At 34.4% G+C, this 14,459-nt stretch overlaps 1 protein-coding gene across 1 annotated transcript; it reads left to right on the forward strand.

Annotated features, from left to right (window-relative positions):
• Positions 1-1,125: 1,125 nt before the first annotated feature.
• On the forward strand, positions 1,126-5,355 carry LOC7493904 (WEB family protein At3g02930, chloroplastic). The gene is made up of 3 exons (XM_024583479.2): positions 1,126-1,527; positions 2,117-2,324; positions 2,730-5,355. Exons 1-3 carry the CDS (start codon positions 1,511-1,513, stop codon positions 5,046-5,048), a joined length of 2,544 nt encoding a protein of 847 aa, XP_024439247.2. The 5' UTR covers positions 1,126-1,510; the 3' UTR covers positions 5,049-5,355.
• Positions 5,356-14,459: the final 9,104 nt, after the last annotated feature.

The following is a 14,459-nucleotide window of genomic DNA, read 5'->3' on the forward strand; positions in this document are numbered from 1 at the left end:
TTAAAACCCGACTCGGGAGTCGACCGGGGCAAGGTCCAGGTCACAGGTCGAAAGGGTCAACACAAGTTGACCCGAGTGAACATATGGATAAAAGTGATTATTATCATAGTTTTAAAACCCGACTTGAGAGTTTACTCGAGGAAAGGTTTAGGTCATGGGTCGAGATAGTCGACCTAGCTGACCTAATTTTAAAAAAAATGAAATCAAAGCAACCTTATTTTGACCAATTTTGTTTTCAAAATAGTCAACGAGTTCTTGACTCTTGTTTTATCCCGGCTTGACTTAGGTTTTTGATAGGGTCAGGTCGAGTCAATCATTCATCTATTTTTTCTTAAACTCGAACTAGTCTAAGTCCAGGATCAACTTGTCAAGTCAATCATAGTTTTATAATTAGGGTTATTATAATATTATTAATTTCCACACTCAATATAAACTAATGTAAAAATAATAATATCTAATTATTATTTTTTAAATATGTAAATTTAAGAATAATATATATTAAGAGTAAAAAAAAATATTATATTTTATTTTGTTTTGTCTACCATAACCAAACAAGATATATAGACAATTATTTTGTTTTGTAAACTATTATCAAATACAATTCTTTCTTGTATTTTTTTTTTTTATCTTGTCTCCATTATCCCAATCTTTACTGTTCTAGAATCATAACCAATCGCTATCCAAGGACACTGTATATTTTCCGTAACCACACAAACCTTAGATTTATTCAATTTCTTTGGTTATTTTAAATCTTAAAGTTAATATCTAATAAAATCTATTAAATTATCCTGAATATACTAAATTGATATCATCATCTTTAAAACCATTTTAGAAAAATAGTTTTGATCAATATATAAATTAATTAAAAAACATCTATAATATCAAATAAAAAAATTATCATTAACTTCATGACACTGAAGAGATGTAGTTTAACTGGTCAGGTTCTAGATTTGCTTTTTAAAAGTTACCAGTTTGAGTTTCATAAACCTATTAATTTCAAGACCATAAAATTAATCGAGGTGTACGCAAACTAGCCGAATATCCATATTAATAATATATATATAAAAAATCATCATTAAAGGAGTAACTTACAAAGAGGGAAGAGAGAGAGTGGAACTACTTTCGTACGAGTGGCCTAACCACTGGAGACAGGAACACCAACCCAAATAACTTGGTTCTCGTCTCTCCTTCTTAAATTCTCTTTCTTTTTTTTCCCATCTTTTTTTTATAACTACCTTCGTTTTGGTTCTAACTTCAACTACTTGAGTTGTGTTGTGTTTACTTCTTCTGCTCTGTCACTTCTCTACATCCCTATATGTCTCTCTGATTTGAAAGAAAAGAAGAAACAAAAAACAAAAATAAAATATAAACACCCACATTACATCACATTCTCTTACACAATGTCAGCATTTTAGCATTTACAACACAACCCACATCTCATTCAAAGAAAAAAAAAACACATTCTTTCTATCTGCTCTTCTGCTACCCTATCATCAACTCGGCCTCCAACATGTCTTCGAAAACCAGGTAAGAATAAGATCTGATTATTTTTTTCCTTTCAGTTGCTGTTCTTACTTCAATGGGTGTTGCGAATTTAAATTTTGATTCCAAATATGGAATTTTCGTTCTTGATTATGTGATTGTTGGGTTTGATCTGCTAGGGGGTTTTGAATTCAAAGTGCATATCCTTTTCTTTTCTTCTTTTTGTGTCACTCTACTTTTTCACTGCAACTGGAGTTTCCCTCTTTACCAATTTTGGATTTTGAGTTAACATTTGAAGTGGGTTTCGCTTCATTTATTTGTCTTAATCCTGATCTTTGCTTCATTATTATTTTCTTGTGATTTAGTTTCTTTCTTATTTGGATCTGTTCATTTAGCATTTCTGCCTCAAAAGTTAACATTTGATTTATGTATCTTTATATCTATGCTGGTGGATAAGTTTGATCTAAGTGTGGACTAATATAATTGTTGATTTATGTTTCCCAAATTTGGCGTAGATCCATCTTAATTTTGATTGGGGTTGAATTTTTTTTTTATGTATGTCTTGAATTTTGTGTTTAATATATAGTGGGTTTTTATGTGATAGTGTAATGGCGGTACTTTAAATCTTGAACAGATCTGGTTTGTCTGAAACTCCTAGCAAACCATCACCAGCAACTCCTAGAGTTAGTAAACTGAGCCGAGGAGTGGCTAAATCAGAGTCTGATTCACCATCGCCCTTGCAAAGTTCACGTCTTTCAGTTGACCGATCACCGCGATCCATTAACTCAAAGCCCACAATTGATCGACGGGCACCAAAGGTCACTACTGCTACACCCCCTGAAGTAAGTGTGAATAAATGCAACAATTTTTTCTTGGTTCATCTTTGACGTTTTATGGCATGTTTGATTCTGCTTTCAAATATGTGTTTGGTTTCTGGAAGAAGGAACTTTTGGGGTACATTGTTTTCAATGGATATCGTTTCCTTGTAACAAAAATGAAAGCATGGGAAAAACTGATTCTTGAAATTTCTTGAATTGGATATGTTTCCTTATGGGGAAACTATGAATGCTAGTATTGAGAAATTGGATGTTAGAGCATGTTTCTTGTGCCATTTCAGTTAATGCTTTTTGATGTAAAAGGAAGTTTGTTGAAATGGAGCTGCATTTGTCCTAGCTATGTTTTATTTTGAATGGAAAGTGAAATTTTTGCTTTCCTGCATTTATTGATTGAATGAATTTGGTTATCAGAAACCAAAGACACGAGTGGTGAAGGGTTCAGAGTTGCAGGCTCAATTGAATGCTGTTCAGGAAGATTTAAAGAAAGCAAGGGAACAGATAGAATTTATTGAAAAAGAGAGGGCACAAGCAATTGATGAACTGAAACAGGCACAGAAAGCTGCTGAGGATGCAAATGAGAAGCTTCAAGAAGCTTTGGTGGCGCAAAAGCGAGCCGAGGAGAATTCTGAGATTGAGAAGTTCCGAGCTGTTGAGTTGGAACAGGCTGGGATTGAGGATGCCCAGAAGAAGGAAGAGGAATGGCAGAAAGAGCTTGAAGCTGTAAGAAGCCAACATGCTTTGGATGTTACCGCCCTTCTCTCTACCACTCAGGAGCTTCAAAGGTTGAAACAAGAACTGGCTATGATTACTGATGCAAAGAACCAGGCACTGAGCCACGCTGATGACGCAACTAAGATTGCTGAGATTCATGCAGAGAAGGTGGAGATGCTTTCATCTGAGTTGACCCGGTTGAATGTATTACTTGATTCAAAGCTTGAAACAGAGGCCATTGAAAGCAACAAGATAGTGTTGCAGCTTAATGAGGAGATAGATTCATTGAAACAACAGCTTGAGAAATCTGAAGATTTTGAGGATAAGTTGATTGAAAGAGAGGCTTTCATAGAACAGCTCAATGTTGAGCTTGAAGCTGCCAAGATGGCCGAATCTTATGCATGTAACTTAGTAGAGGAGTGGAAAAACAGGGTTGAGGAACTAGAGATGCAAGCTGAGGAAGCAAATAAGTTGGAGAGATCTGCATCGGAGTCATTAGGTTCAGTCATGAAACAACTTGAAGCAAACAATGATTTATTGCATGATGCGGAAACTGAAATTGCTGCTCTTAAAGAGAAGGTTGGGTTGCTGGAAATGACAATTAGAAGACAGAAAGGGGATCTTGAAGAATCAGAACATTCTCTTGGCATGGTAAAGGAAGAAGCATCGGTCATGGTAAAAAAGGTCGAGTCTCTGATGTCTGAGTTGGAAACTGTGAAGGAGGAGAAAGCCCAGGCTTTGAACAATGAGAAGCTTGCAGCTTCTAGTGTTCAAAGTCTGTTAGAAGAGAAAAACAAACTTATAACTGAGTTGGAGAATTCCAGAGATGAGGAGGAAAAGAGCAAGAAGGCAATGGAGAGTTTAGCTTCAGCCTTACATGAAGTTTCTGCGGAAGCAAGGGAAGCCAAAGAAAGGCTGGTATCCAATCAAGTGGAGCATGAAAACTATGAAACCCAAATAGAAGACTTGAGATTGGTCCTAAAGGCAACTAATGAAAAATATGAAACTGTGCTTGATGATGCAAAACATGAGATTGATCTTCTTAGAAACACTGTTGAAGAATCCAAGAATCAATTTCAGAACTCCAAGGCTGAATGGGATCAAAAAGAAAAAAATCTGGGGAATTATTTAAGGAAATCAGAAGAAGAAAATTCCTCGCTGGAAAAAGAAATAGATAGGTTAGTGAATTTGCTGACACACACTGAGGAAGAAGCTTGTGGAATGAGGGATGAAGAAGCTCATTTGAAGGATAGCCTGAAGGAAGTAGAAGCTGAGGTGATTTCTTTGCAGGAAGCTCTTGGGGAAGCAAGGGTTGAGAGCATGAAACTAAAAGAGAGTTTATTGGACAAAGAAAATGAGTTTCAGAACATTTTTCAGGAAAATGAAGAGCTCCGGACTAAGGAAGCTTCCTTGCATAAGAAGGTCGAGGAGTTATCTAAGTTGCTTGAGGAAGCTATGGCTAAAAAGCAAGTGGAGGAAAATGGTGAGCTCACAGATAGTGAAAAGGACTATGATTTGCTTCCAAAGGTGGTTGAGTTCTCTGAAGAAAATGGACATGTGAGAGAAGAGAAGCCCACAATGGAGCTTCCACTACAGCTATCCAATGAGCTGAACACGGAAAATGCACAGGAACAGATTAATGGCGCGACAAACAAGGCTGCTCAGATGGATGCACACAAACTTGAGAATGTGAATGGAAATCCAAAGGAAGATGAGAGCAAAGAGAAGGAGGATGATTCTGTGGAGGTTGAATTTAAGATGTGGGAGAGCTGCAAGATTGAAAAGAAAGAGTTTTCACCAGAAAGAGAAACAGAGCACGAATCCTCCTTCGAGGACGAAGCGGACTCCAAGGTGGATGGTGGTGAGAGCTTTGATCAAATAAATGGTTTATCTTCAACAGAGAATGTTGATGATGGTGGAAGCTCGCCTTCAAAGCAGCAGCAACAGAAGAAGAAGAAGCCTTTGCTCCGCAAGTTTAGTAACCTACTCAAGAAGAAGGGAACTAGCAACCAGAAGTAGGGGGGCGGTAACCAGTTATGGCCTGACAAGTGCCCTATTTAGCAGGCAGGTATATTTGATAATATCCTTCAACTGATTGTTTACTTTGTTGTTTTTGCTTCTGATTTTCAGATAGGTTTATAAGGAAGAGGTTTGTATTATCATTTGTTTTTCCCTCATTTGATTTGATTACACGTAGGGGTGTATCTTGCATGTCATGGAGATTTTTTCTTTCCCCTTGCCCTTGTCTAAATTCATGCAAAGGAGTGGTGTATAATTGTATTTTAATGTGCTTTCGTGATTTTACATTAAAAAAGTTTATTGTTAATTGTTGGTGAAGATGTAGGATTAAATTGATTCGGACCGAAATTGTTCTTTATGAATATCCCCTTCTTCTGTCACAAAAAAAAATTCACTATTTTCAGAGGTGACAACTCTTCAGAACAGCCAGATGAAGTAGTTTCTTTGAGTAAACCGAAGTGGCTTTTAGCAATGCATGAGCTGAACAGGGATTGATAATAACTCAATGGTAGGTATTTAGCATGAGGTAAAGCAGGAACTAGTTGCCTCCATATTTACATGTACTTGGAAATGCCAAATTGCCCAGAATTTACAGAGAGATCGGGTGTGCTAGCTTGAGCTTGCAAAGGGGACTTGCCAATGGCTGTGTCCTGAGCAAAGAGATGATTCGTGGAAAATGGTCTGAATTACTGATTCAAAAATCTGTGGAAGTCTTTCAATGTCTCCTTGACAGTAACCTCAAAATAAAATGACCCGGACATGTCTAATTGTAGGCAAGGAAAGAGAGAGTGCTCCGCCGCATGGGAGCTTACTTTTTAGCGAGGTGGTTTGAGAAATGCAGAGCAAGATCTCCTGTTTTATCAAATTGTTCTTTACTAATTGGCTTGGTTTTTGCGGCCTGCAATAATTTACCTAAACATTAAAATGTGATGGTGTTTCACTTTTTCGACAATAGACTTGGATGTGATGGCACTTCACTCTCTTTGTACGAAAATGAAGCAACTTAACATAATCCAAGTCTATGAACAATGAAGTATATCACATGACACTAAACTCAAGGATTCCCTTCAGCATCACATGTGATTTCAAGACATTGATAGAGAGGCAAGCACATCTTTATACACAACGTTCTTCGCACGCATTGAAGGATTCCCTTCAGCATCACATGTGATGATGATCTTCAACAACTGAATTGGTCAAGTAAATTACAGGGAAAATAGATTCTTTTTGACCCACACAGCCCTCTAACTAGAAGAGATAACCTTGCTAATTAAGGCAGAATGCATCACCTAATTAGAGCTTTCAATTGTGAATTGTTGGTAAAGATTTCCTCGTCTAAAAAATTGAAAGGACAACCCATTAGAATGTTCTAGCTGGAGTCCATTTTAGAGTACCTAGCTGTGAACAGTCATGTATATATTGAAGAAAATGGAACTAAATACTTGGAAAAAAAAAAGTGGAAGTAGAGCTGCAAGAACATCTAGCTATGGAGCCGACAATCCAATGGAAAGGGGAATAAAAAAGGGAAAAGAGCTGAGCAAAAACAAAAAACTTTAACCAACCTAGAGAGGGAAGGAGCAGCCCTGCGCCTCAAACCTCGACAAACAAAAAACAAATGGTAACAGCCCTCTGCAACGAAAATTAAAAGGGGGAAAAAGGAGAGCATCATAAAAGATGAGATAGCAGAGCCTAATAGCAACAGACAAAGCAGAGGCAAAACTGACGGCTGACAAGAGAAAAAGAACATGGCAAGCAACCGCAAGATTAAAGATTATAAACCTTTTATTACTCGTTTGTTTGCTTATGCGGTAGCTTTTTCTTTTAAAATAAATCATACAAACTGAATGTTTGGTTATGATAAAACGCATTTCATTGTTGACATGGAATCCACACAAAATTTGGAATAAATCGCAGGTTTGTGGACAGTGGAGAATAAAACTCCATTGTTTACGTGAACAGTGGAGAGTGACTCCACTGCTCACGTGAACAGTGGAGTCACTCTCAACTGTTCCAGCCGAATCGGGTCTGATCCAAAACTAAATGTATTAAAACGGATCTGACCCAATTAAAAAAAATTCAATTTTTATTTTTATTTTTCATTGTGTTTTATTCAAAAAATTAGAAGGAGATCGCTTGATGACGTAGCATTTGCAGAATTTGATCGCAATCCCAATTTTGTTTCTGATGTTGTTGCGCGCTTAAGAAACCAAGAAAATTGTAGTCCTTGTCAGATGAATTTCGTACGTGATGAAATTATAGATAGTTTAATGGAACAATAAAAAATATTTGATATAAGTATTATTTATTTCATGATGTAATAGCAGTAGTTAAATTTATAATATTTAAATTAAAAACCATCAATATTAAGTGGAGCAAGAAGACAGATCCAAAGCACCCTATAGTAGCCAAAGCAATGCAGCAAAAAAGAGACTTAGGCTTCTTCTTTTTTTTTCCTTGAAGGAAGAAGAAGGAAGGAAAAAGCTTATATAGCCTCCCGCAAACCAAAGGCCATTCGATTATAAGGGAAAGGCAAAAAAAACATGGCTCTTAGAGAAGTCAAAGTACTAACTAATGTTAGAAGTTACTCAAATAAGGAGGCACGAAAAAATAACAAAACTTACATAGCAACGACAACAAAGCTAGAGAGGAGAAAAAACCTAATCGAGCAGCAAAGGAGAGCTGGGAAGCTAAAGCTAACTAGGTCGCCAGACACCAACCGAATGGCATACCAGAAACGAAATTGGCAATCCTCCCAATGCGACCTAGGACAAAAACACCCAAGGAGAAGAAAGAGCCACATCGCAAGAAAACGAAGCCTCGGGGCAGCAAAGGAAACTCAAACGCTAGAGGATCCGAGCAACGAACACATTCCCACTACCTTGAAGCACCAAAACCACTTCAACTAGAGAATGACTAGTATATTGTTCCCTTTAAAAAAATATATGAAAAGTAGGAAGAATGTTTTAATAATGTTATTAAAAATTATTAAGTGGTTAATTTTTAAACCTTCACTTAATTTTTTTGTTAGATCTAAGACATGTGGGTCTTATTAAATAATCATCTCAACCTAATAACTTAAACTGTTAGATGAAGTTTCAATATATGATTTATATTATTTTCTAACACACCTCCTTGAGTGAAAGCTCTTTGGGCTTAAAACTTGCACAGACTCACATTACCTTATGCTTAATTTATCAAATAAATAAGGATTGTGAGATTCGAAATCGTGACCGCTTGGTCATCAAGGCTCTGATATTATGTCAAAGAATCATCTCAACACAATAACTTAAGATATTAGGTGAGGTCCCAAGATGTGATTTATATTATTCTCTAACATGTCTTGCAGTTATGATAGACCCAGGCGCCTTGGGTTTGGCAGGCATGCCAGACCCATAATACTTGGGTCTGAAAACCATGCTAGGCCTAGGCACCTTGGGTCTGGCAGTCATGCCTACCCAAGCAACTTGGGCCTGGCAGCCTTATCAGGCTCAAGTTGCATAAGTCTGGCAGCCACGCCAGACCCAGGCACCTACCTAGTTGCCAAACCCACGTAGCTTAGGCCTGACATGGTTGCTAGACCCAGGGCGCTTGGGCTGGCGTGGTTACTAAACTCAAAGCGCTTGGGCCTAGCATGGTTGCCAGACTCAGGCACGAATCTGGTATTTTTTTGGGCTTGGCCTAACGTGGGTCACCCGGGAAAATTAAAAAAAAATGAGGTTTTAATATTTCATATGAAAAAATTAAGAAATAATCCATGTGGATATAAGCTAAAAGATTATTTCAAAAGGTTTTTTATCCCACATTGAAAAGATATTATCTTATCTTATTATATTCAAGTATTTAAACCAAAAAGATTTTGTATTCCACGTTGAAAGAACACAATTTGTTTTTCTTGTGGACATAATATATATATATATATATATAGGCTTCAAATCTCACATTGAAAAAATAAAACATTCTTATAATATTTATATCGTGACTTTGATGTGGGTTAGTAACCAACTGAAAATGATGGAAAAAAAAAAGGGTCTTTGGCTAGGAGGAAAAACACATTTGAAAAAAAAATGGGTCTCTACCGGGTTCTGTTGGGTCATCCGAGTCCCGGGTTGACTCGCCAAGCCGGGACTGATAAATATGCTTAAATAGCAAAAAGTGAGCTTAAGAGCGTTAATTATAACTTATTCCTTTTTTCTCTTGTTCAATAAAATCAATTAATTGATCCTTAAAATTTAGGTCATGTCAGACCCAGGCGCGAGTCTAACATGGTTGCCAGACCTAAGGCTCTTAGGCCTGGAATAGTTGTCAGACCCGAGTATCTTGGTTCTAGCATCTAGGATTTGCATATTTTTTGTAAGTCAGACAAAGGTAACGGTTTTGTTGATGACCAAAATACTCATGCAAATGTGTTGAATGGTCTAAGGATACCTAACTAATAATTCCTTATGGACTTTTGATGTATTGTTAAGAAAAAAGTCAGACTCAAGCGTCTGGGTATAACAACCATACCAGACCCCTGTGTTTTTTTTTGAAAATATAGGAATTCACTTATAATTGTTCTTATGATCATATATTTGAAATTTCTATATATACTAATTGTAACACCCCACCTCACTAGCAAGATATTGTCCACTTTGGGCCTCCCAGTCCACCCATGTCCAGGGCTTCCACCCAGGTCCCCCTCACGGGTTTGTTCTTGGCAGCCACGCATAACCTCAAAACGCGTCTTTCAGAATAGCGCAGCACACTCACCTTGTCAGATATTGTCCCCTTTTGGCCTCCCAGTCCACCAATCACCGGGCTTCCACCCAGGTCCCCCCTCAAGGTTTTAAACGCGTCTTACTAGTCAAGGTGAGCATGCACTTATAAGGCCCTGGCTCTGGACGCTCGCTTTCGATGTGGGATCTTACACTAATGGTTATAATGTATAATAAACTTTTCTTGTAATAAAATTTGACAATTACATCATGCAACAACATCTTGAATTTAAAAAAGCATGAACCCTTTAAAAAACTATCAAATACTTAGATGGAAACATAAAATTAATATTTTTATCCACAATTCATACAAAAAAGAGAAGTTTATTTTTGAAGACTTGAAATAAATCATTTAGAACTCAACAAATTTTTTTTCGTTCTTTCCTCTTTAAATATAACAAATTTATAAAATAAATTGCACAAACAAAAAAGAGTTTACAGTTAAGTTCTATTGCATAAGAATGAAAAATCATGCTTGAATGAGGTAGCGTTTATTTTTGCAGTCCAATCGTGCTTTTGAAAAAATTTAAATTTTTTGACTCAGGCACAGGTCGACATGGTTGTCAGGTCCAGGTGTATGGGTTTGTCATGGTTACCAAGCCCAGGCGCTTGGGTCTAGATCCAAGTTACTTAGGTATGAAAAACTTGTCTAATTTGATAAACAACAAAAGGAGGACAATTGTACACTTTAGTTGTCAGGAAATAGAAAAGAAAGAAAAAACGCAAATAATCAATCATCGGCAGCAATCCAACCATTATCTGTCTATACGCGCCACACCATATGAAAGAAAAGATTTGGATATCGAGAAGTGTCGCACGCGTCTCCTTAATGACGCGGGCGCTACCCATTCACTGGAAAAAAAAAAAAAAAAGTCAAAAAAATTTATTGATCTAGAATAACTTTCTATATCATTTAGCTTTTGTTACAATGTGACCAGAAACTGACTTACAATTGAGAAGAAAAAAAGCATAAAACCCGAGACACGCTAATCCCATAGGTTCAACTAAAATGAAAAAGCACGTGAAAAATATAGGGCGAGAAAATCATTCCAAGCCTGCGATATGTGTACGAGTCCACAGGAAAGTCAACTCACATGCCACAGTGATTCACTCATGAGTATTGGTTCCAGAAAGCTAAAAATCAAAAAAAGATTTTTCAAGAAGTGAGTGAAGATACTTCAATTTCAAGACTCTGATATTGAAATATTAAATGTTATGCATGCTTTTTAGCAAAAGCATGCATGGCCATCTGGCCTGGGGTCATTTCGTACAATGCCTAATGTCTGCTCAGGCACATTTTCCATAATACCCTCTCTTTCTTTGATTATTTTCCTCCATGCTTCATCGTCAACGTCATGTGACTTGTCGGCGCATATAATTTGCATGACTGCATGATTGTTTGACTAGTTTAATAGTTGCAATTAAAGTTGTAAAAAACGTTTTTTTAATATGATACAAAAATATAATATAAATTCAAATTGTAAATTTATTTCGTAAAATTATCAAATCATAAGTAATTTTATTAACTAATTATATATTGATAATTCTAGTCAAGAAATTCAATTACATTAAAATCTGATAAAATAAGTCAATAATATTATAATCAATGAGTGATCTAAATAAAATAAGAGAGATAGATAGTATGAATTAATAAATTAATGATATAGAGAAATAAAAAGTCTCAGAATAAAATTTCTCAATACAAGGAAGTCACTGAAAGGTAGGAAGCACATAAACCTAGTGACAACCTGGTTGTTTCCATCACAATAAATCTTGATAGACCCCTTTTGGTTTCAAGCTAATGAGTTTAAATTAGTAATTAACTAACATAAATTTAATAATGAAATAAACCCCTAAACAATGTCTAATGCGCTAGAAAAAAATTTAAATTTAAAATAATTATTTAAAATTAAATAAATAAATAAAATAATAAAAAGTCTTCATATTAAAATTCCTCCATGTAGCCTGAATCTCGAATTTTTGTATATTTTTGACAGATTTGAGTCTTGATTTCAAACATGTCGTTCTTTCTCATTTGGATGAATTATTGAGCCTGCAATATATAGTTGAAAGTTTCATATGTCTAGTTTCTATCCCAACTTTAATTGAATCAAAATTCTACAAGTAGCTTTAGATATGTCCCAAACAATATACGAAGATATTGTTTAACATATTTGACAATATTAGTTTACTAAATTTGACTATCTAAAATATTATGTTTCCTAATTTCATTTGACCTGAAACTTTACCACAATATATTTTCATGTATCTAATATTTCCCTATAAAATTTCAGCTATATCCCATATATGGTTTGAAAGATATGTTCAATCTCGCAAAACTAGTCAGCAGACATTTTAAGGACAAATTTGAACCTAACTTGGTTTATATTACAAATTTAGTAAACTCATAAAATCGAACCAACTGATTTTACCGATTTTTCACAAGTTAAGTTCGATTTTAGTGGTTTCGAGTTTTTAGTTCGATTTAGCACGTTAGATAAGATTTTACGAGTTAACTCACGATTTTAACAACCTTGGTTGCAACCCAAACTGTATTTTATTTTTTGAACCTTTTTTCTTTGAAGATTTTTTATGAAAATATTTTTTTTTATGATAATGTTTTCTTTAAAAATGATTTCTTAAAATGGTTTTGAAGACATTTTTTTCTAAAAACTTTGAGGGGGGGTTAAAAATTGGGTTATGACAAGGGATATTTAGAACTAATATATGGGTGCTTGTTAAATAAAAAACACAATGAACTAATTAGCATAAGGATTCCATATGAAGAGATTACACATGTCTATGAAAAACGCACATAACAATTATATAAGAGATCCTTAGATTTGATATTATCAAGATATCTTATAAAGGAAATTCTATATTTTGATCTCGACTACACATTATCTTAATCAAAGGTAACAAATGGACAAATGTTAGATATAACATAAGTTATATGAAGGTACTGAGCTGATCAAGAGATGATTCATAATCCTAGATTAATTAGGCAAAATGTTCTGCGTGTTCTCAAATAGTATTGATTGAGAAATTCTTACGTAAGGTGAAATGAAATTTGAAAAAGAGTTTCAAATCTTATCAAAGAATTAATTATTATTATGTTGATAATGAATATAATTCGATAAAAGTAGACACATTCCAAGTTCAAATATCTAAATCTAAATATATTTTATGAAGGAATACTAGTTATACTAAAAAAACTAGTCACTTAAAGATTAATTCAAATCATAAAGGATTTTTTTTAATATTTAAAAAATTATGATACGTTGCTAGATGTTACACTTGATATTTATATATAGATCAATCAATTTATTTTATTTGATAATAAGTTAAATTTCTTAATTCATTTAATCTTATTTTATTTACTTTTATGATTTATATTTGAATCAAAGTATCACTCGTATTATGATTTACTTTGCTATTTCTAGAAATTTAGAGCAGTGGAAAAAAAACAAATAAACTTCTTGTCGAAATTGTTTGGGTCTTTGGTTGAAAATAGCATAAAATTGGTTACAAAATTATTTTCTTACAAACAATAAAAAAAAATGTGAAACTGTTTGTGCTATCTATTTGTTTTATAGTTTACATTACAAGACTTGTTTACAAAGAAATAGAGTATACATAAAAATAAATGGATCACGGTATGAGGATTCATATCACCATATATATTAATTGCGATTTTTTTCAATAAAATCGAGAAAAGCTTGATTATTTAAGAAGTAACAAAATATAATTTAAAATGAAAAGATATTGAAATAATATAGATTATAGTTAATTAGATCAATTCTAGAAAAAAATTAACTTTCTTTTTCCATACCTAGCTGAAATCCTTTCAAAAAGATCCCCCCCCCCCCCCCCCCCCACACCAATAAGGGAATGAGTTTGGTCCTAATTTTTTGTAATTTTGTAGTTTTTTTTAAATAAAATAAACCAAGAAATATAGAGAATATACTATAGTACGATACAATATTGATATTTTTTTTATTAACGTGGGTGTCCGGGCCAGCTGGCGCGCACCTCGACTAATCCCACGGGCTCTGAAGTTAACGACCATGTAAGCCTCCAATAATCATCATATTAGCAACCACAGAGCTTGAACTTGAGACTACATGAAAGTAAATTTCTCTGTCCCAAACTTATGATATTTTTGTTATGGGTCCAGTGACTGAGCCATGGTGTTTTTTATTTTCTAGATGTATATTGTGGAGCTTTTTGATATACGAAGAGAGGAATCAGAAAAAGAAAAAAAACCCCAAGAATCTTAAATTCTCACTATGTTGTTTGGAGAGGAAGGTGCATTTACCTTTCCTGCAAGATATCTTAGGTTATTTGAAACAATTAGGGATGTTTGAAATGGAAGGATTGATTATTTTTTAAAGTGTTATTTTATTTGAAAATATATTAAAATAATATTTTTTTATTTTAAAAAATTTATTTTTAATATCAGTATATTAAAATGATCTGAAAATATAAAAACTAATTAATTTAAAGTAAAGAAAAAAATAAAAAAAAATTTCAAAAATTTCTTTTAAAGAATTAAGATTCGCGTTCAAGAAAATTTTGATAAAATATAAAATTCTACAACTCTTTATTTGTATTCGTTTTCGGGGGTATTTGAGAGTGGTAACAATTGTTTTTTAAA

The sequence above is a fragment of the Populus trichocarpa genome, chromosome 13 (genome assembly GCF_000002775.5).
Source record: "Populus trichocarpa isolate Nisqually-1 chromosome 13, P.trichocarpa_v4.1, whole genome shotgun sequence".
In the NCBI taxonomy this organism is placed as follows: domain Eukaryota; kingdom Viridiplantae; phylum Streptophyta; class Magnoliopsida; order Malpighiales; family Salicaceae; genus Populus; species Populus trichocarpa.